General features: G+C 46.1%; 1 protein-coding gene across 3 annotated transcripts in view; it reads right to left on the bottom strand.

Annotated features, from left to right (window-relative positions):
* Positions 1-23,592, bottom strand: part of EBF2 (EBF transcription factor 2) — a 320,570-nt gene that overhangs the window by 289,612 nt on the left and 7,366 nt on the right. For all 3 annotated transcript variants that reach the window (XM_053269072.1, XM_053269073.1, XM_053269074.1), the window contains exons 3-6: positions 22,442-22,505; positions 21,390-21,445; positions 21,008-21,081; positions 5,080-5,148 (exon numbers count right to left, since the gene is read on the bottom strand). In XM_053269072.1, coding sequence (XP_053125047.1) covers positions 5,080-5,148; positions 21,008-21,081; positions 21,390-21,445; positions 22,442-22,505 — 263 coding nt within the window. The remainder of the gene's footprint in view (positions 1-5,079; positions 5,149-21,007; positions 21,082-21,389; positions 21,446-22,441; positions 22,506-23,592) is intronic.

Below are 23,592 nucleotides of genomic sequence, written 5' to 3'. Positions count from 1 at the left end.
TGCAGAATTATTATTATTTTTTAAGTCTTCAACTTTCATTTAAAAATTAAACAAGGAGGGAGCACGCCTAAGATCAAGGGACAGTTTCTCAGCCAGTTTGTTTCTCCTGTTGTCTTCAAATATCATTTTATTTGGTTTTAGGATGCAAAACCTAATCAGTGATTCCGCCAGATCAACTGATGCCAACTAGGATCTAAAACTATTTTGAGCAACTGAAAAGGTACAACCAGTCAGGAAGCACATAATAAATACAAGAGGAACTGCAGGTGGCCAGCAGTATGAAAGGGAAGGAATGTAGCTGCTTCCAAGATGGTGCTTGCTACATCTTTCTAACATCTCATATATACAAATATACACTTTTTTTCCTTTAACACGATCGGTTTAGAAAACTATCCTAGGATGGCTGGGATCCAGAGTGGCAGCAGCGTAGGAGGGACTTTGCAGATCTTGAGACAAGCAAATGTGGAAACACAACCTTCTGCATAAAATTCCAGACACCCAAGGCCATTCCAGAGGCGATTCCACCATTGGAATGGAATGGCCCTTCCGCCAAGGCCGTTTCAGACATGGAGGTGTTTCAAACTTGGCTAATGCCTCTCCACAAGAATGTTACTGTGACCCCATTATTTGATATAGGCTTGCTAATGAATAATACAATGTTGTCTGTAGCCTGCACTGTGCTGGGGAGGAATCAAAAGAGCCTTGGCAATGGCATTGGTGACTGGCAGGGGACAGATCCCCGATACCAGGAAAAGATGCCTTCTGTGAGTTCTCCCACTTTTTATTTTTTACATTTATATCCTGCTCTTTTTCCAGGAGGCCCAGAGGTTATTGTATACTCACAACGACCCCGTGAAGCCGATTAGGCTCAGAGTCACCCAGTGAGGTTCATGGCTGAATGGGGATTTGGACGCAGGTCTCCCCAGCCCTAGTCCAACATTCTGACCACTTTCCCCTACAGCCACCTGCACCACAGCCAATGCCATTGCTGAGGGTCCTTCAACCCTCAGGCACAGCTTTGGGGGAGACTCCGTGAGCTCCAAGGGGAGGGGATAAGGGTGCTAAGTGTTTCCCACTAAGTCTCTCTTATGCTACTCGGAAACTACTCTGTTTCTGTTTTTATGCTGCTCCTGTACTTTTCTATGTTTGACTTCAATTTTAACCATCCTGTTGTATAAAAGTGATAAATTCTAAAGTGAGGACAAAAATAGCAACAAGCTGGCTGCTGATCTCTCTCCCGCTGCCACCACTGTCCGTCCTGTCCCGTCCCAAGATATTTGCATTTCATAAGTTTCTGGGTTGGCGGGGGCCCGAGACTAGAAGTCAAGATGGTCCCTGGACTGCCTGCCTCCTGCCCACCATGTATCTTTGCTGTAGAAGAACAGTCAGGACATGACATAAAACATCCTTGGTAGAGGTGCACCAAGGTAATTTTGGAGCCTGGACCTAAAAAACTTTGGTGGGGGGGGGAGCGATATTTGAGTAGCTGATTTGTCTGTGTTCCCTGTCATGAGCTTATGTGAGTAGCTGCTCTTTGCTCCGGTCCCTTGAATGGATTAACCTGATGCCTCATTCAGGGTCTCCTTATGAGTAAATTGACTTAGTTAATGAAGGTTTATTCTACGCAGGAGTTTTATGATGGCTGTGCTAATGGAAGCCTTTAGGGTGCTCTAGTAAACGCATATATAGAGAGCTCTCTGTTAAGTAACACACCACAGATAAAATGCTACCATAAAGAACGGCCAAGAGCATATAAGGTATGAGGACTGTTTTGTTATCTAAGTTTAAAATACTTGTTACATTCATTTACTGCAGAATCTATGATGGTATATTTTGACCTTTTAGTCCTTCATGAAGAAGCTTCAGTGAAAACGACTGAAATCCGGACTGTTCTTTAAGGACTTACCAGGAAGGACTAATCGTTGGATATGAATCAAAGTATCACCTCCATCAACTTCAGATGAAGTTGAAGGTATTTACATCTCTATGTACATAGAAGCATGGACATTGCTCTTGTGATCTAGGCTGGCTTTGCAGGCTACAAGCTAGCAGGCTGCTCCAGGGTGCTTGGTGGTGATAGTGCAGGCTGGCAATGCGGCCACCACCTGCCAGGCATTGAGGGTGGGGGCAGGTGGTGGAGGTCCGGACCTTGGACTGGAAGTCTGGTCCAAAGAGCGCCACTGATCCTTAGCAAGCCCTTTCTCTTGTGCTCATGCACATAACATCACACACTCCCATTGGGAGCCAGCAACTTGCCAGTGAGTCAGGGAGGCAGGAGGGAAGAGTGAAGAGTGAAGAGTGGGCTGTTTCCCAGTCAATGGGCCCCACCCCCCCATGGGCCCAGGGATATTTGTCCCCCTCCCACACACACACACACTTTCCATTATAGCTGTGCCCCATCCAAGTATGACTTAGATGTTTAATCAGTAATCTGTTAAGTAAATCAATTTTTAAAAAACTTGGGGTCAGAACAAGTTTTTTTTAAAAAAGCCTAACAATGAATTATGCCAATATTTTTAAAAATCTGCAGATAACAGGCACCTTCTAGAAATGCCTCTAGAACTTGTCTTGTTCTGAAGCACAAGGGAAGATGATAATATTGACATGCCAAATTACATGAGATCACAGTACCACATCTACTTCATAACAAGTCCACAGAAGTCTCTATGTAGAATTGAATCAACAACATCTCTGACCATGGGGAGCTCCCATAAACACAGGGCCTTACTCTGTTACCAGATGCATCATGTGCCCTGTGCTGTGCTGGTGATCCAAAAGGAGACGGTATTCATTCACAGTCAGACAGATGTTATTGACTGGTTTGTTTTATCCAGACATCGAGTCCTTCCCAAGGACCTGGGATGGCTGAATTTTATCGTCAATATTGTTGCTGTTATTATTCTAGATATCATCACAGAATATGGGCTGTTCCCAGTAAAGCTGCTTTTTGTAGTTGGCTGATGGTGATTTCTGTAGCCCCTGGGGTGTTGAGGTGCTCTTCAAGGTCTTTTGGAATTGCACCCAGGGCGCCAATTACCACTGGGATTATTTTGGTCTTCTGCCACAGCTTTTCAATTTCAATTATTATTATTATTATTAATTAATTAATACACTGCCTGACACCAAACGCTCTAGGTGGATCACAAAGGTTCACTTCCATGCCTGCCTTTCAGCCCCACCCCCTTAGCACTCCCACCACACAATTCATACTAACCATCATCCAGGCAACTGACAATTCTCTCCCACTCCCGTGCACAGAACACGATAGGGGGAAATGCACAAAACAGCCTCCAGGCTCTACTGTCAAGCATGCAAACTGAGTAGGGTTTTAGCATTGGCCCCCTGCCCTTTGACAGCTGTGTCCCTGAATTCTCACTGCCAAGGGTGGCAACAACCCTAGTTGTGCCCATGGGTGTTGCTCCCTCAATGGCTCCTTTCTGTGCCTTCCCTTTGTGCCAGCTCTGCCTACATCCTACATGTGTGGAGCCTTTGCATTCCTTCCTCCTAGCCAATAGGTCAGTAGAAAGCCTGCTGCAGGCCCTGCTCATTTACTCACCATCATTCCCTCCCCAAAGGGCTTTGATGATACTCAGTGGTATCTGGTTTTGGGTTGGGTGTTGCTGTTTTTTAAATACGCTTCCAAAAAAATGGTTGGTTGGGTTTCTGTAGCCCCACCCCATCAGCAGAACTCTCTACCATCAACAGGGAGTCTCCCTCAGGAGAGAAACACATGAAAGATGATGGTTACTCTGAGCATCCACAGAAGGTTTTCTGCTCCCTGAGCAATTGCCTCCTGACCCCAGGTGCACAGAATGAAGAAACGCAACATCCTGCCAAGGTAGAAGGTGGCTCCCACTCAGGAATGGGCTCTGTAACCTCTCTGCTTTTAGAAAGCAAGTGCTTCCTGGACACTATTCTAAAAAAACCCCATCCCAGCCTGTTAATCATCTAAAATTGAGAGTTTTTATGGTGATATTCCTTAGCCAAGTCTCAAATATTCCAGAACTCTGTCTGTACAGAAGCACTCACGTTCATCACTGATGTTGCTGAAACACATGCCTCCTTCCACCTTAGAATAGATCAGAGCTGCTCATCTTCAGCCCTCCAGCTGATTTTTTGACTAGAATTCCCATAATTCCCAGCCACAATGACCAGGGATTATGGGCCAACATGTGCTGGATGGCTGAAGTTGAGCAGCCCTGGAACAGATCCTGAACGTACTAAGGCTATCCATACCTCTGACATCAGATGAATGGGGAGAGAAATAAAAGGGCAAGAAACACACACACACACCACCTATATCCCCAAATTCAGACTTACTCTCGAAGCCTTCATCATGCTCTTATTCATTTCACCATCTCATATATTTGTCAACCATCTTAAAAACCCTGCTCAGCTCTTGGTTGGCATTACCTAGAATGAAAACAGGCCCCTAATTTTGTTCAGGATGAATCATGTTCCATATTTGACCTCCATCCTCATTCAGAAAGATTATTCCGGTTTTCAGAAAGTCTTGGGACAAGCAAATGTGGGAACACAACCTTCTGCATAAAATTTATAGCCATTCCAGACACTGAGGTTTCAAACTTGGCTAATGCCTCTCCACAAGAATGTTATTCCACATCATTATTTGATAAAGGCATGCTAATGAAACAGCCAGATGAACATGAAGGGTTATCTGTTCCACTGGTCCAATTGGAAGGAACCCTTCCATGGTTAAACAGACAACATTCAAGAGGTTGTCACACCAGGAAGACTCAGCCAAACTTAAATAAGCACATGGAAGGACATCATTAGAAGCAGACATTTTACCATTGTTAGAAGTTAAGTTAACGTTTTACCATCGTTAGATGTTTTACCAATGTTAGAAGCAGACGTTTTACCAGACAAAGCCCAGCGTGACTCATGACCAGCATTTTTAAAATCCTTCTAAAACAATATTACAAATGATCAACAGCAACACAGAAGCATAAACATAATCTAGTGTCAAGATTTTCACTTTCTTCAATGGCACATGATGAAATCACTTGGTTGGGATTTTTCCTCTCATGGTGGGGCAACTGGAATTTTGCTTCCTACCTGTCAATGATCACGGGGTCTGAGGGTGTTTCGTTGCGATTCCCGCAGCTTTTCTTTTCACAACAACGACTGGCAATAGAACAAAAACAAAACAGGAGAACAATTTAGTAAAACAGGAAAACTTCGAAATCTTTTGTTCCTCATCATTACATTGAGCCTTAATCTTCCCAGTTACTTTACAGTATGGTCATTCCTCACCAATCACGAGGGTTCGGTTCCAGGAAAACACTGCAGTTAGTGAGCAATTGAAAACAATGGGAAATGGGGTTGGGGGAACTGTGGTCGCAAAGACAGCTAAAAATGAAAGAAAAATACCAAAATACGCCCAAATCCCCTAAAATCGCCAAGAGTCAGCAAGACGAGCGAGTAGACTGAACCCCTGGGCATTTTTTAAATTCCCAAAATCACTAAAAGTCATTTTAAATTGTGAGTTGTCAGCAGGGTCAGCAAGGGGGATAAACTGATTGAACTTCTCGGGGGGGGGCCCAAATCACAACCACCACCACCCCCCAAAAAACCACCAAAAAGTCTCGCCAAACCACAGATTCTCAGGTCACAGTTGGCAAGACTGGTCACAATTTCCCAGTTGCGGATACTCAAACCTGCAATTGGGAAAACCATGATTGGGGAGGAATGACTATATTCCAAATACAGGGGCAACCTAATCACGAGGCAAGGTGATGCAGTCACCTTAAGCAGCAGGTTGTTAGGGTGCCAGTAAGATGGCAAAATGCTGCTTCAATTGGAGCAGATTTGGGGGAGCAATCTGACCCTTGCAAAGCTTGCAAAAAGCAGGAGGAGAGAAGAAGAGGCTGCTAGCAACCTGCCCTCCTCCCTGACCCCATTCAAAGCTTTCAAGGGTTGATTCTGAAAGGCGGCCAGCCCCATCAGGGGCAGGAAGCAAGGCAGCGTTTTGTGCTCATCTCAGGCATCGCAATACCCAGGGCTGTCCTTAGAGAGCCCTGGCAGGGTGCGGGGCCTGGGGCAAATCGGCCAGTGTGGGGCCCCCTTCCAGTTAATTCTAATGGGGATTAAAAGAGCGGGGCCCACGGAGGTCGCCCTGCTTGCAGTACCCTAAGGGCAGCCCTGACAATACCTTGGGCTGCCCCTCTCAGAATACATGAATGGTTAGGCACCCAAGTAACATAGGAAGCTGCCTTCTACCAAATCAGACCCTTGGTCCATCTAGCTCAGTATTGTCTACCCAGACTGGCAGCAGCTTCTCGAAGGTTGCAGGCAGGAGTCTCTCTCAGCCCATCTTGGAGATGCTGCCAGGGAGGGAACTTGGGACCTCCTGCATGCAAGCAGGCAGGTGCTCTTCCCAGAGCGACCCCATCCCCTGAGGGGAATATCATACAGTGCTCACATATAGTCTCCCAATCAAATGCAAACCAGGATGGACCCTGCTTAGCAATTTATGCCTGCTACCACAAGATCAGTTCTCCTCCCATTCAGACATTATGTTATCCACGTATTTAGGCGTCTGTACACACCTACATGTTTTTGTGTGAATGATTCTACATGCATTTGTTTAGGAACATAGGAAGCTGCCATATACCAAGTCAGACTATTGGTCTATCTAGCTCAATATTGTCTTCACAGACTGGCAGCAGCTTCTCCAAGGTTGCAGGCAGGATTCTCTCCCAGCCCTATCTTGGAGAAGCCAGGGAGGGAACTTGGAACCTTCTGCTCTTCCCAGAGCAGCGCCATCCCCTGAGGGGAATATCTTGCAGTGCTCACACATCAAGTCTCCCATTCATAAGCAACCAGGGTGGACCCTGCTTAGCTAAGGAGACAAGTCATGCTTGCTACCACAAGACCAGCTCTCCTCTCCTCTTTCAAAGGTGAACCTGGGCATAAGGCCCCTGACATGCAGGCTGCAGATCAGAAGTGTGCTGTTGGAACGCCGTGCAACAACATATATGAATAACTGTACGAGTGTCCAGGTTTGAACATGTGAACACTGGGTTGAACCACATCTTGTGAAAAAGGATTTAATGCCCTTGAAACCTGGGCAGGTTCTCAGTAGTCAGAAGTTGTGGGTTTCTCTCTGCTGAAAAGGCAATAAAATTTGAATCAGGTTTCCTAAGACATAAATAGTTCATGTGTGTGTTTTAAGAGTCCCAAATTAAGCCAGATGCAAGATCCCAGCTACAAAAAGGAAGATATAAAATTGTACACGCCAGTACTACTTATTCTGAACCACCAAGCTGAGCCTACTGAAGGGCTGCTCAACTTTGGCCCTACTGCAGATGTTGGCCTACAACTCCCATAATCCCTGGCTATTGGCCACTGTGGCTGGGAATTATGGGAGTTGTCGTCCAGAAACGGCTGGGGGAGTGGTGGCAAAGTAGAGCAGGCCTGACCTACAGCACTGCAAATTCATGAATCTACTATTTAAACTTAAATGTTACATAGGAAGCTGCCATTTACTGAGTCAGACCATTGGTCCATCAAGCTCAGTATTGTCTACACAGACTGGCAGCGGCTTCTGCAAGGTTACAGGCAGGAGTCTCTCTCAGCCCTATCTGGGAGGAAGGGAACTTGGAACCTTCTTCATGAAAGCATGCAGGTGCTTTTCCACTTTTCTAATTCTCCCCAATATAATGTGTGTTGTATGGTTTGCCCCGTGGCTCCTTTTGGACCTATAGGACTAACATCTTTTAAATACATAGGCTCCATTTTGCTATTCTTAGATAAGAGGAAAAACCTCAGAAAGCATCTGAACTATTTGGATCAACAAACATCTCCACCTTTTTACTCTTACAAACAGTCTCATGAGCATGAATGGGTCTAATAATAATGCAGTTCTGAAGCAAGCCAGGATGAGCCTTAAAGCATGTTCCCAGCTATGGGTCTAAGTTATGACATGAACCACAAATCTTCTTATGGGTCCAAAATCCTATGTTGGATTCACTAATATGAGCTTTCTTAGATATGTAGATGGTATCAGCCCAAACTAAGGTCACTTTATTGTTGGAGTATATATCCCGCTCTTCCTCCAAGGAGCCTAGAACAGTGTACATGGTTATCCTCACAACAACCCTGTGAGGTAGGTTAGGGTGAGACATACGTGACTGGCCCAGAGTAATATAGTGCAGGGTTCTTAGCCTTGGGCCCCCAGATGTTGTTGGACTACAACGCCCATCATCCTCAGCCACAAAGGCCATGTCTGTGGATGATGGGAATTGTAGTCCAACAACATCTGGGGGCCCAAGGTTAAGAAATCCTGATCTAGTGAGTTTCATGGCTGAATGGGGATTTGAACTCGGGTCTCCCCAGCCCTGGTCCAACACTCTAACCACTACACCACACCGGCTCTCTGTAACAACATGGCAAACAGTTGCCCACTTGAGTTCAGTGGAAGTATATTTCTAAAGGAAACAGGCACAGTATGAAGAGTATAGCAGAGGCTTTAACCAGAGCTGCAGTCGTAGCCACATAGTAAATTACTCATGAGCTGTCCCTTCGATATTAATGACACATCTTATTCTCAAAGTGTCCCATTAATTTCCTCGAGGCTGCAGCTCATGACCAATTTAGTCACAAAACTGGACTGCATGTTGCAATCCTATGTTTTCGTGCCAGGGAGTAAGCCCTGTTAATCTCAGTGGGCAACATCCAGGCTAATCAGTCATGACTGAACATGACTGGAAGCAATGAAACCAGTTAGACATTACTAGCTTAGTTCCACTGAAATTAATGGGAGGTCTCAGCTTTGGCCCCCAAGCTATTTTTAGACTACAACTCCCATAATCCCCAGCAACAGTGGCTAATAGCCAGGAATTATGGGAGTTTTAGGCCAACATCTGAAGGAGGGCCAAAGTTGAGCAGGCCTGAACTAAGTCATGACTAAGTCATAACTAGCTGTTGCACAGTGGCCGTTACTTCCAGGTAAACATGCACATGATCAAGCTGCACGGGAGCTTGGGTTTACTGACACAATTCCATATTAACAAAATTCTGAATTCAGTCTAATGCCATTACCCGCTTCCCATAGTAGCCCTTTGGGGAAGCCGAGCTCTTTCAGAAATGGTGCCGTCCTTGCATCGTCCCTCTGGAGTTAGCGATGCGACTTAATTCTTTCAATGTCAAGGCTTTGGAACATCTGACATACGAGCGAGGACGCTCTGGTGCTTCAAAATGCAACATGGAAATCAGCTCTGTGAAGCTTCGTTCTCCATAAATGTCAAAACTGGCCCAATGCCTTCTCCCATATGTCTCCCCACCCTCTAGCACAAACAAGCTTTGGGTGGTTCCATAGTCTATCACAGAGTTTCAACCTGCAGCCCTCCAGTTGTTGAGTGCCTACAACTCCCATCAGCCCCACTCACAATAACCAGTCATGGATGATGGGAGCTGTAGGCCAACATCTGCAGGAGGACTCCAGCTTGAGATTTCTGATTTACCAGGTTGGTGACCACTACAGAAAGCATCTTCCTGACGGTGACACCGTAACAGGAATTCTCAGATGTTGACTACAACACCCATCACCCCCAAATGCAATTACAGCTGGGGATGATGGGAGTTGCAGTCAACATCTGGGAATCCCTGCTACAGGGAACACTGATGGTGACTCCCAAATCATGGAACAGGCTACCTACCAGAGTCCGCCAAACTTGACTTCCACAGTTGCACAATGGATAGCCATTATGTCCAGTGTCCATCACACAACTCCATTTATGAAATGTCCTGTGCTTGCATAGCAGCAACTGCACACATGTGGAATGTCACACAGCATGTCCGCCAGTGTTACCATCTTACTGCTCCCAGTCCAAGTGTGCAAGGTGCATTTCTGCCAGTGTGCTTACTTACTAGACCACGCTTACTAAATTCAGTCCTAGAACCACAATCCGATTTTATGACACTTCCCTCACGGCTGCAGGCAACAGCCCCTGGTATCTTCCTCTTCTTTTCTCATAGCATCCAACTAGTAGAAATGGCACAGAACGTCTGCACCCTCTTCCCCCGGGCGCCCGCCCTGCTTCTGGCCGACTTTCAGGCCAGCCCATCCCCTCCCCTTCTGCCGCCGCCTCACCCTGGCGACCGGCCCGCTGCTGCCTCCTCACTGCTGCCTTCACCCCACCAACGTGGCCGCCATCTCCCCACCCCCGTGGCTGGGCCCGCCGCCACCTCCCAGCTGTGGCCAGGCCCGCTGCCCCCACCTCCCCAATGTGGCTGGGCCGGTCACAGCCTCGCCTGCTTCTCCTCGCTGCCATGAGTCCGGTGAACAGCAGCCAACCAGCGCCCAGCCAATCAGGTGCCTCCCTCGCCGGCACGCATAGCCTTGCCACATCCCCACGCATAGCTGGTGGCTGGCTAAAAGAATTAAGTATAATGATGTGTGCTCAGGGGCGGATTAAGCTTTTCGCCACCCATAGGCAAATAGGCTTTTGCCGCCCCCTTTTACCTTAAACAAAAAACAGTTTGCTTTTTTTATATAAGGTAAAGGTGGGGGGGACTTTCTTCTCCCCTTCTCCCCACTTGCCACAGCCACCACTGCCCACAGAGAGGGGTGGCAAAATTTGAGGAGGGGCAAAATTTACTGCTCCTCAAATTTTGCCGCCATAGGCAAATGCCTCCTCTGCCTCTCCGTTAATCCACCACTGCGTGTGCTTTCATTCCAAGGGCCAGTTAGACCAAACCATGGGAGATCCGTAATTGGATCCTGTACTCTTAAAACACATTAACAGCAACTATGGGGTGCGGGGATCAGGCTCACAGTGCTGAGGGAGAGGGGTTAAGCCTTCTACCCATGCCATTTCCCCAGTCTGAACCACCCATATCTTGCCTGAATGTAGCATATGAAAAAAGGGGCTTAGAGAAATTCGTGGAGGACAGGTCTATCAATGGCTACTAGTCTGGTGGCGACAGGCCACCTCCTGCCTCAGAGGCAAGATGCCTGCCTCTAAATCCCAGTTGCAGGGGAGCAACAGCAAAAGAGGGGGGGCTGCCCTCACCTCTTGCCTGTGGGCTCCCTAGAGGCATCTGATGGGCCACTGTGTGATCCAAATTCTCCCACCCACTTAAGAGAGTGTTAACTCTCTTTTTTAAAAAAAATTAGATGTGTGAGATTCCATCACAGATCTCTTGTCTAGATCAGCCTTGAATTTCTCAGACCTGGCCCCATGTCGTGGTTGCACTGTAATGATGTCACCTCATGCATTTGGTATTACCAAATGAGAGCCAGCGTGGCGTAGTGGTTAGAGTGCTGGACTGGGACCGGGGAGACCCGAGTTCCAATCCCCATTCAGCCATGAAACTAGCTGGGTGACTCTGGGCCAGTCACTTCTCTCTCAGCCTAGCCTACTTCACAGGGTTGTTGTGAAAGAGAAACTTAAGTACGTAGTTCACTGCTCTGGGCTCCTTGGAGGAAGAGCGGGATATAAATGTCAAAATAAAATCATCATCATCATCACCATCACACCACCACCAGCCATCTACCAGGGGAGAGAAGAAGAGGAATTGTGAGATGGTTGCTCTAAGTAACAGTTGGGCATCTCCTTCCAGCCAAAGTCAAAGACCCGACTGACCTTGCTCACGGATTGTTCAGTGCAGCCACTTAACATGGGGATGGATTTTCTCCCTCTTGCAAAACACTAGAACCAGGGGTCAGCCCATGAAACTGATTGCCAAGAAATTTAGGACCAACAACAGGGAACTACTTTTTCACACGACGCATAATTAACCTATGGAATTCTCTGCCACAGGATATGGTGACAGCCAACAACCTGGATGGCTTGAAGAGTGGTTTGGATAACTTCATGGAAGAGAGGTCTATCAATGGCTACTAGTCAGAGGGCTATAGGCCACCTCCAGCCTCAGAGGCAGGATACCTCTGAGTACCAGTTGCAGGGGAGCAACAGCAGGAGAGAGGGCACGCCCTCAACTCCAGCCTGTAGGCTTCCAGCGGCATCTGGTGGGCCACTGTGTAAAACAGGATGCTGGGCTGGATGGGCTTCCTTGGGCCTGATCTTATGGGGCTGCCACTCAGTGATGGAGCAACTGCTTTGAATACAGAAGATCCAAAGTTCAGTCCCTGGCAGCATCTCCACTTGGGCTGGAGAAGACTCTTGCGTGGAACCTTGTAGAGCTGCTGCCAGTCAGTGTAGACAATACGGAGTTAGATGAACCAAGGGTCTGGCTTTATATAAGGCAGCTTCCTAGGACGTGGGGTGAGAGGGAGGGAAAGGAGCCATAGCTTGGCATGCAGAAGGTCGCAGGTTCTCTCCTAGACAGCATCTCCAGGTAGGGCTGGGAAAAGACTCCTGCTTGGACCTTAGAGAAGCTGCTGCCAGTCCGTGAAGACAATACTAAGCTAGATAGACCAATGGTCTAGACCAACAGCTTCCTACATTCCCATGGCAAAATGCTTTGGCCTGACCATGCTAATAAATATATCTTGCCCAGAGTACAACATTTCTCATGTTATGGGATGGCTCCTACTCTGAAAGGACGGATAAATATAAACAAAGGAGAGAGAGAGAGAGAGAAACACAAAGCTTTAGAAGAAACAGCCTGGCAGAAACTGGTGGTCCCATCCGGCTGTGCATTTCAAAGAAGGGCTTATGCCTTTCCCCTCCCCTCTGGAAAATGGTTTTAAAATTCAACCCTCAACTTTCACCAAAAAAAAAAATCTGTCTCTAATTTCAAACTCAAATAAGCACCCAGCATGGTGGCCTTTGTTTTGTTTTCTTCTCCCCAACTCCTCCCTGGCATTGCATAACAAAAGTGTCTAAATTCACACCATCTGGCCGATAAAGACCTAGGCTCACTGGCCGGCTGGCTCAGCTGATTATGTCTGCTGCTGTCTAGTCTGGGCCTTGTGGCGAAAGTCACAGCTGTGGGTCTTGCTTGCACTCAATGCAACTCTGTTATTAGCCAGCTGTAGGCCCAGAGACTACTTCTGTTCACATTATAATACCTTTTCACCCCCCTGAGCATCAAGGGCAGAGGGACTGCAGGCAACAGCTGAACAAAACTGTTTTCCTCTTAGTTGGCAAGTGGGCGGGGGGCAGGGGGATTATTCCAGGAAAGAAGATGATGCCTTACTTTTATTTTTATCCATCATATGAACAAGGATTTTGCATACATTTCCACAGAACAAATGGGATACTAATGCTCCTAAACATCCCCATCTTCGATATATATTTTTTCTTGCAGAGGCTAGTTTTATTGTCATCCATGGCGGATACCCCGACTAAATTTACTAGAGCAAGTCCTACAGAAAGATAGTGGTCCTTCAGAGTAACTCCCAAGCAATTCTGGTGAGCAGTTTAGTCCAGATGTCCATCAGAGAGTCTAATAATAATATTTATATACTGCTTTTCAACCAAGGTTTGCAAAGCGGTTTAAATAGGGGAAATAGGTAAATAATAAATAAGATGATTGCCTGTCCCCAAAAGGCTCACAATCTAAAATGTAACATAAGGTGAACAACAAGCCACTACCACCACTGGAGAGATGTTGTGCTAGCGTTGGAGAGAGTGTTATGTATTGTATTTACCCAAATACAAGACTCTGAATTCAAGATGACCCCCTTTAAAAATACAGGTTAAGTACCAGTTATAACTGTATGTACCCAAAAGGAAGGAGGACTCTGAAGTTAACACACACTTAATTTCTGACATCAAAGAGCTGGGCAGCGGGGAGAGGCTAGTCTTGCATTCGGCTAAATACAGTATTTAAGACTTAAGTAGCTGGCACATCAACACCAATAGCTCTACCTCATCTCGAATAGACTAAACGAGTGCACCAATTATTGTAAAAACAGAGATTTTTCCCTTTTCTCCCAGCGACACATCACTGCATCTGCATAAATATTTAGACAACATTCCTGCTAAGTGTGCATCTGTCACTCGGAAAAAGATGTAGGTGTGCTGGATGCACTTGTCTGCATTTGAGCTGAAGAGTCACGCAATTCCATATGACAAATCCGAACAATGTTTATCTTCCAACTACAGCTGAAAGCAAGGCCTGTCACTCAGAGACAATGGGCACCCACTTGAACGGCAAGGCTAGTACAGAACATTAAATTTTGATATACTGTTACTAATGCAGGCTAAACTGGGAGCTTTAAAAATTGATGCCACTTCCTTAAGCAGTCCGCAGCGAGATCCGATTATTGCACTTAAAATAAAAATGTCAAGATTAACTAGGCTTGGATAGATTTTTCTCAAGTCTTGTTCCAAGTGTTCTGCATAGTGTGGTTTCTTTTTTAAAAAACCACACACCACACAGACACAAACACACACACACATCCAATTTATAAAAACGATGCCTACACGAGACACTTACGTTCAAATGACTTAATTAGGGTTTTTAGCTGGGGTTTCTGATCTGGTTCACTAATCCGTGTATTACATGGAAAGATCATCACAGAATTGTAATTCTTCCTTGGTTAATCTATCAAGCAAGGCGCAGTTCCAGACTCACAAAATAGTACTTTATCAGTTGGAGACTCACATTCTTAATACCACCTTCACTCAGACATAAAATATTTTGACAAGTATCACTGGAGATCAGAATATAAATGCCCTGTATTACTACTACTGATCATGGTAAGTCACTTTGATTAGGAAAAACACTGCCCCCAAGTTTATGACATTTGATATTAGACAAGGAACAAGACCTTTCAAAATGTTAGAAGAGGGAAAAAACAACCTTTCCTTTGCTATTGCTCATGCCGTTCTGCATATATTGAAATGTTTAACAAGAAATGCTCTCCTGTTGATAAAAAATGTGCAACTTCTAAAGAAGTCTAAAAGTAATACACATAGCAAATCTCTCATTCCTAAATAATAATGAGAAAATTATTTATTTGGTCTCTGATGGGTATTTGCTTTTGACGCATAAGGTTGCTATGATTGTGCTGGCAGCTCAAAGAATTAGGCTTAAATTGGCCACACAAAACATACGCTGTAAGTTGTGTGATGCTAGACAATAATATAAGCTACTAATGCCATGGTTGTTTCAAGGTGTAACCTGCCTAGAAAATTATGGTATTCAAGCACAGTGAATTAATTGTGTGTCACCCCTTCAAGTACTTCAGTTAGCAGCCTTGGCTATCCAGAGCTATTCCCAGATGACAAATTTACCTCGAAGGCCCCAAGAGTGGTGGGTGGGCAGGATTTACCTCCAAGACCCTGCAAGGTATTGAAGTGCACTCCACAAATGATTCACATTTCCCCCTGTGCATTGGAGCTTATGCCCGTGCTCAAAAGTTCCACTTTTTGCTGCTTTATGGGATACTTTGAAGTACTTAAATGTATGGAGGGGCCATAGGGATAGAGCAACTTTTCCTAAAGCCTCAGGTTTTTAGCCTTGGGGGGGGGGTGATCTTATGAGAAAAGGCTTTATGGCAGGAGAAAGAGGACATTATTGGTTTGCCAAGTTAGCGATCTTACAGAAGTTGAAAGAAAGAGAAAGAAAGAGAAAGGGGTGTGTGAGGAGGATCCACTGACACCAATGCGAATTTCAGAGTCAGGAGACCTAGGGAAAGAAAATGCCATTTTTAATGCAGGCTTTATGTAAGGGCGGGGGGCAAGTTGGCATTGGCGTTACAAGTCAGCAGTCTTGTGGAAGACCCCCTAAAAACAAGTAAAATCATACTTTTTTAAAAAAAAAATGTTTATTCATTAAAATGAACATTTTTAGAAGCACACACCATGCGCGCACAGTATTGGGGAGGGGGAGGGGGCGTGGCCACCCATAGACTTTGATGTCGTTAATCCCCTGCGTGGCAGCTCTCGCAAGAATTCGGAGAGCTGCTAGATAGCGACGGGGATGGGCAGCCGGTTGGGAGTTAGCGGCGGCAGGGGGCGAGTGAGGAGGCAAGGGCAGTGGAGGCGAGCAGGGTCTGGGAGGAAGCCACGGCAGAGGCAGGCAGGCAGGCGAGGAGGAGGGAAACGGCAAACCGCCAGGCAGGAGAAAGCTGCGACGGGCGGGGTGGGGGAGGAAATGGCCAGGCAGGGAGAACTAGAGGTGCCGATGCTCTGCGCCCGGCCCAGCTAGTTATTATTTCTGCTTCAGGCTGCAGCTTCCATGCAACTAAGGAGGAGTCACATAATCCCGTGATTAAGCCTGCTATCTGAGAATTGTCCAGCTGTTGCTGAACTACAACTCCCATCATCCCCCAGCCCAGCGGCATGCCTCGCTCCAAAATTAGCCCGGAACTGAAGGGCTTTGGAACCCCCACAACCCACAGTGAGCCCCCCCCATTTTTTTAAGGTACCTGCCCCAACACTGCTCCTGTCTCAGGAGGCTCCAAGTGATCTGGGGGGCCTCCCCAGAGCCCCACCACTGCCCCACGCCCACCCTGCCGCTGCCCCGCCCCACCATTTTTTGCCACCTTCACCGCTATTTGCATGACAGGGGTGGGGGGCGAGCCAAGTGGAGCGGCTGGTGGGACTCTCCGGCGGACACGCCTGGGCTGGCTGAGTATGAAGCATCGCAAGCCCATGACGGAAGGGGCTTGCCCCACTTCCCACTTCCACCGTGCAAGCACACCTGCTGGAGAGCCCCACCAGCCTCTGTGCACCCACCTGCTCTGCTCACCCCATGGGGCAATGGTGCAGCAGTGGGGCTCTCGGGAGGCCCCCAGATCATCTGGAGCCCCCCACCCAAACAGGCACACTAGGATGTGATCAGTGGGGAAATGCTGGGACAGATTATAGATAAACTAGCTGGGCCGGGCACAGAATATCTGTGCCTCCACTGCCCAGCTGGCCCGCTTCCCCCCCGCCCCGGCCACCCGCCCACGGCTTCTAACTGGTGGGCCGGCCAGTTGGCCCACTTCTTCTCCACCACCTCCCAAAGCACTTTCTGGCTGGTGGGCTGGCCGGAAAGCCGGCCCGCCACCTCCTCCCACCCGCCAATTCCCAGCAGCTGGGCCGGCCCATCACCACCTGCTGCTCCCGCCAGACGGCCGGGCGGCCCACCGCTGCCTGCTCCCGCTGGCCAGGCCGGCCCACCGCCACCACCTGCCAGCATCTCAATTTTTGTCCCCGTCGCTAATCGGCAGCTGCTCGCCAACTCTTGTGAGAGCTGCCACGCATGGAATTAGCGACTAGGAGAAATAAATATATAGACTGAAGGGTTCAGATATGGAATGTTTGGTTGATTTTCTTGCTGATGCGTTTCCATATGTCAGTTGTCATTTTCAATTTACTTTCTTTTAAACTTAGAAAGAAATTTATAGCTACCATGCTGTGTCCTAAATTGTAGCATTCATTTTAGTCGCACTGGCCTTAGTTTAGGTAGACTGCTGAAATAGTTCTATGGTATGCAGTTCTTTCTTGTTTCTTTTTTGAATCGGGCTGGAGCCACCATTGTGCAGCAGGGTTCAAAGAACCCGGGCCACCAATGAAAAGGGCCGCTGGTGCCCTCCTTGTGCATGGTGTCATGTGCAAAGTTTGCGCAGCCCAATAGCTGGAGGACCAGCCCTCCCAATTACATTTCCAGCCAGTATTTGCTGACTGGACACATTTATTTCCCTTTCTAGAGGAAGAGAAAGGGAAGCAGCCAACCAGCAAACACTGGCTGGAAATGAGCTTGGGAGAGCCCACCCAAGCTCCCTGGATTTGGGGGCACACACCCTATGGGCGTTGTTCACGGCAGCCACCGACAGGCTGCCCTTTCGCTGGCTACGTGACTGTCTTTTGTGTAATGTTATGACCAGTGGTCACAACAACAAAACTTCTTTCTTACTTATAAATGAGGTAAAAGTGCAGGAAAGTATGGATATGTACCCAAGTATGTCCTATATATTTAGAGCTACATTCAGTTATGTGGCATGAAAAGTGTGCTCCACATGTGTGTTCCACTTATTAAAAGACAGGCAGCATGGCTGTTGACCGGTGCTCCGTTCAGATGTGCATCTGGCATCCTGGCTTGCTGGTCATGGAAATGGCTGGTCGTGCCTGCGGCATTGCCTTTTCAGACAACCGCCATACGTGTGAGCAGTGTGGCAAGAAGAAGCTTTCATTGCCAGAGGTGGACTCGCAGGAATGCTCAGAAATGCCTATACCCAGGCTGTACACAAGTACAGCATTCCTTCCTCCCATCGCTCCATTTGGACAGGGCTATGGATGTCAAGACCCCTGCTAAATTGGCAAAGAGGCACCTTTTGGCATGGTGATTCCCTTTAGTTAACAGGGAGAGAGTAACTGGCCCTTTCCACCCCCAGCACAGCATCCCTCCAGTGACTGTCGCTGGTGTCTAAATTAAGTTTCTTTTTAGATGGTGAGCACTTTGGGGGCAGGGATCCATCTTATTTATTTATTATTTCTCTGTGTAAACCGCCCTGAGCCATTTTTGGAAGGGCAGTATAGAAATTGATTAATTAAATAAATTAAATAAATTAAGTAAATTAAATAAGAGCCTTCTACAATGGTGAGTACCCCACCTTTGGGGGTGGGGCATCAGATGAGGGAGAAATGAACTGCCCTCTTGAGCTGCAATTACAAGTGCACACCGAGACACCTTTGTGCTCACATGTACAAATCAATAAGGCATTGAGATTAGGGTGGGAGAAGCCCTCTACCCCAGTTCAGGAGCTGTGCACACACGCCCATTTGAAGGTCATGTGTTAGAATAAGAGCAAGATTGGAGCCAGAGCATGATCATGAGCTAAGCCCCAGCTGGCTGAGCAAAGTGGCACCTTTTAGAAGTGGCAATTGTCTTTGAGCTGCGGGAGAGCAACTGGCCCTCTCCATCCCCAGCACAGCATCCGTCCAGTGGCTGTTGCTGGTCTCTATCTTATATTTCTTTTTTAGATTGCGAGCCTTTATAGGTTGAAGGAGCCATCATTTATATATATATATATATATATCTATGTGAACCACTTGGGGAACTTTGGTTGAAAAGCAGTATATATAAATAATATCGGTCGTATTCATTTTTCTTCCTACCTCTTTCTGAACCTAGAGACAGAATCTGGGGAGCAAACACTCCTCTTGCCCAGCTGGGACTAAGCTCGTGATTTAGTTCCCCACCTCTGACCTTAAGACAGGAGTGCTCAAAGCTCCTGAATTTCGGTCAGGGGCTTCTCACACCCCAGTGTTGATCATATGAACTACCCTAACATGATGCTTTCGGGAGAGTTATCAGCACTGTACTTTTGCCATTAGACCAACTTTCTGATTATGAGGGACACAGGCAAAAACATTCTGCAGAATCCCTCCAGGGGTACGGAGCCCACAGCAGAAAGGATGCATGTCAGCACCTTTGTATTGAAGTAAATTAGAGGTTGAGTTCAAGGATGTTTAAGAACCACTAGGTTTAAAAAAAAGCATGATAATAAATAAACAAACAACATGCATACATATGAATAATGGTGGTTACATATGAATAATGGTGGTTCTTACCTCGCATGTTATGAAACAACAATGTACCAGTTAGACAGATGAAGTCCAATCTTATAGACCTCTATGTTCCATCCACTGTCAGGGATGGTCCAAGAAGTCTTGTTGCCTGAAGTGGGGAATATCACACACACACACGCCCACCCATCTATGGGTGGGTGCACCCATGGCAAGGCAATGCTTGCTGCCTCCTGTGCCTCTCCTCAAACTCATGCCTGAGGTGACTGCTTCACCCTGCTTTATGGAAGGCCACCCCATCCAACAAGCCCTATCCACAGGTAAGTGTGTTTAGAATTGTAGTTGTCATGAGGACACTTCCAAATTACCTTATCCCATCAGCCAGATAAAGAAATCTTAGTCCATTTTTATTTGCTTTTACTGATCCAAACTGCATCTCTTTGCATAGGAATCAAAAATCATTCTACAGAAACATATTTCTTTTGGTGCAGGTGACACAGAATGCATCTTCCTAGGAGAGGCATTCCCTCCCAAGGCATTCCCAGTCTCATAAGGTGACATTTGCCATCTGCAACTTTTACAAACTTATTGAATTAAAAATTAAAATTATTTTAAAAGTCTTCTGCCAATTCAATCTGCTGGCACTCCTTTCCATTGATCAAAAAGCTGCAAACGTATTGCTCTAACTGACAAATTCACTAACCGCCGCTGCCTTAGTGCCCACATGGAAAGGAAAATAATCTAAAAAGCAGGTAAAATCTACATACCTACTTGTCCATACCATTAAAAGCACTTAGGAATACTTTGTTTTTTAATGCACTGGTTCAGCTTGGCAACGTATGTATAAATTGTTAAAGAAGAAAAATCTGAATGCAGCCATACATGTATGAGAGAGAGAGAGAGAGAGAGAAGCCCTATTCACGTGTTCTGTTGAACATTCATACAATGACTGTACAGAAGTCAAGTGGGATGTGGGGTTCTATGGGGTATGGCTTTATTGGGGCTGTCATGGTGAGTGCCTGCACTTCTGAATTTGCAATTAGACCAGAGGCTTGTATATAGGTTCACTTTTTAAATGAACACAGGTATAGTCAATCGTTCACACAAAAATATGTACAAGAGATCTGTACAATCGTACAAACATAATGTCTGAATAGGACGTGTGTGTGCACACACACACACACACATGTGCAGAAACATGCACACTCTTACTTGACCATGGCAATCTCATTGATTTCAGAGAAATATTTAAATACTGCCAGCAAGAGAAAGACATCTTCAGGTTTGAAACTGAAATGAGTCTTGTGCAGAACTAATCTTGTACACCACCTAGAGAGGTCTATATTGGGCGGTAGAGAAATAGGATAAATAATATTACAGATCCCATACACTCACATTCCTGTAGCATACCATAACCACCAATAGCATTACTTGGCTTTAATTTCTTTCAGGGCTGGTTTGTACTTGTCCAAACAAACAAAATTCAAACCAGAATAAAACCTCCTGTTGGGAAGATCCTAATAATTTATCCTAAAGATGAACAGGCAGACTTGCCATTCATCCTTTCATTGTACATTTGAGACTCCACTCTAAGGAAACTGTCTTACCTGCACATGACTTCATGGGTGAGTAGAACTCTGCACATTTCTGGATTCTTATTTTGTCCTTCATAGGCAATGGGCTATTAAAATGTAAAAAATAAGATTGTGAGTTGGATGTATTTTGCTTTTTCAAAAACTCTCTCCCCTGTTAGTTAATTTGATACCAAAAAGGCCCACAACGGGGGTACTTATAGAAGGCCCTTTTGCAGCTACGCACAATCTAAATAAAAAGTCTCACTGGAAATGGTTTCATATATTAGAGTTACTAATCCCTTACCATAGATACTGTTTTTGAGAGAGAAGAAATGAGGAGCAAGAGAAAAGAAATTAAAAGGGGTGGGGGGGGGGAGACCAGCATAGTGGAAAGCAGAAAATCTGTCTGATTTACCTGTTTTGTGACTGAATCGATAAGCCTGACAAAGAGATCCTGTTCAGTTCTGACACCTACAGGAACATAAAGTAATTGGGGGCGGGGGGGGGGAGAGAGAAGAGAGGGGGGGGAATCAAACACTGGCAAATGGTAGGTCCCCCAAGCCATTAAACTTTGTTTCCCCCGAAATATATTCTACTGCCTTTCCTCTCAGCAGCATCCAGCATCCTGATGTACTTTAGTTTATTCATTCTTCTCCCTCTCAACCATCTTGTGCTACTCTTTTGAGTTCACCAGGAAGTCATGTATGGCGCAAATTATCAAGGCTAGATGTTAAGCAAAGAGGAAGCAGTGCAGGGGAGTGGTGGGCATGAAAAGAGCGGTGGGTTGATGAAGAAGAGTTCTAGTGAACTCAGAAGCTTACTCAACATAGGAACGTAGGAATTTTGTTTGTTTTCCTAATGAAACTGCCTGCAAGTAGTCTGGGTGAGGGTGACTTACTACTTAAATTGTAAGTATACATTTATATACTTAAATAGTATACATTTACACAGTAGCATACATTTATATACTTAAATAGTACTATGTAAGGCATTGTACAGAAGCAGAAGTGAAAACCCAACCCAGGAGACTTAGGATCTACCCCGATACCAGATTTTTAAAAATAAAAATAAAGAAAGCCATTTCCTTCTGCATCCTTCCTGGGAATATTCCCAGCCTCCATGAGCAGAAGGAAATGACAACATTCTTTAAGAGACACTTTCCCAATAATTTACATTAATCTCCACGCTCCCCTCACGCACCCACCCACCCCGCAACTTCTTCTGGCCAGGCAATTTTGAGAGGGTTTAAAAAACAACCAAGTCCAACCAAGGCAGAAGGGGCCCAGCACACCCACCTCACCAGAAGCCTAACTGATTGCAACTCTCTGAAAAGGCAACAATCATCTTATACCCTGTAACTTCCTGTAGACAGTGCCCCTGGTTGCTCCTGCAGGCCCCATCTCCCTGGAGCATGGATCATCCCCTCTTTTGGAACATCTCCCCCTTTAAAGGGGGGGTGTTACTCACCATTGCTATAGAGAAGCTGTAATTTGTAGTGGGTCCCATTATTGGTTTTCTCGTTGCCCTGCTCCTGCAGAGAGAGAGGGAGAGAGAGTTAGTTGGCCAAGAGATTCAGGAAAAGGATTGTTCGATAAAACGCAAAATGAATTCGGTTGATCTGTCACTAAAACCATGCAGAAGTGAAGCTTATGTAATGGAGAGTCTGAGAAGGAAGTGTTTTTCTCCAGGGACAAATTAACCTTCCGGTACAATCCTACCAACGCTTGCTCCAAGCAACTCCTATTGTGTTCAATGCGACTTAAAAGGCAAAGTGTGTGTCGCAAAGTGTGTGTCATGGACTCCTGGCGCCCACAGAGCCCTGTGGTTGTCTTTGGTAGAATACAGGAGGGGTTGACCATTGCCTCCTCCAGCGTAGTATGAGATGCTGCGACTTACTCCCAACTAAAAGTGGATCAGATTGCATACTTAAATGATGTACGGGCCCAAACCAACAACCACTTGCGTGGTGCGCTGGCCAATTTGGCTTCTGCGGTGTGGGCGTACCACAGATTCTCATGCCCGGAGCGGTTCTGTTCTGGTTGTCTCTGGGTTATGTCAAACAAGTGGTGCGGGAGTGGAGTGGGAGGATCGAATTAAGCCAGGATCTGGAGAAGTTATGTTTCGAGAACTTCAGTCCTACCAGAAGGATGCACTTTGGAGACAGTCATTTTAAAACTAGTGAGAACCTATAGTCCCTGGACCCTGACCTGAATAAAGATTGCTGGGTGAAGAGAAGAAGAACTGAGGAAAGAGATGGAATCAACCTATTTGTTTTACTCTGAGGATTTTGGTTGGGGGGGTGGTTCTTTCTCTTTTTTCTTTTTCTTAAAAAAACCTTTTTTTGGTTGGCACTATCTCAAAAATTGTTAAGTGAAAGACGGGGTATGAATATTTAAATAAATACGAATTTTTAAAGAAGTTGTAGCAGCCTTCTACACAAACTGGATTGCCTTTTCTAGGGACTGCAAAGATTTTTTTTCTTAAGGACGGACATAACCACTGGGCTCTGTGGGCGCCAAGAGTCGAAGTCGACTTGACGGCACACTTTACCTTTACTTTTAAGGACATCTGAAACTGCTTTGTCCTAAATTAAACACTCCCTCCGCTCAAGCTGATGC

Source organism: Hemicordylus capensis, chromosome 8 (assembly GCF_027244095.1).
Source record: "Hemicordylus capensis ecotype Gifberg chromosome 8, rHemCap1.1.pri, whole genome shotgun sequence".
NCBI classification, from domain to species: Eukaryota; Metazoa; Chordata; class Lepidosauria; order Squamata; family Cordylidae; genus Hemicordylus; species Hemicordylus capensis.
The sequence above is the reverse complement of the archived record's forward strand: the minus strand, read 5'-3'. Positions and strand labels throughout refer to the sequence as shown.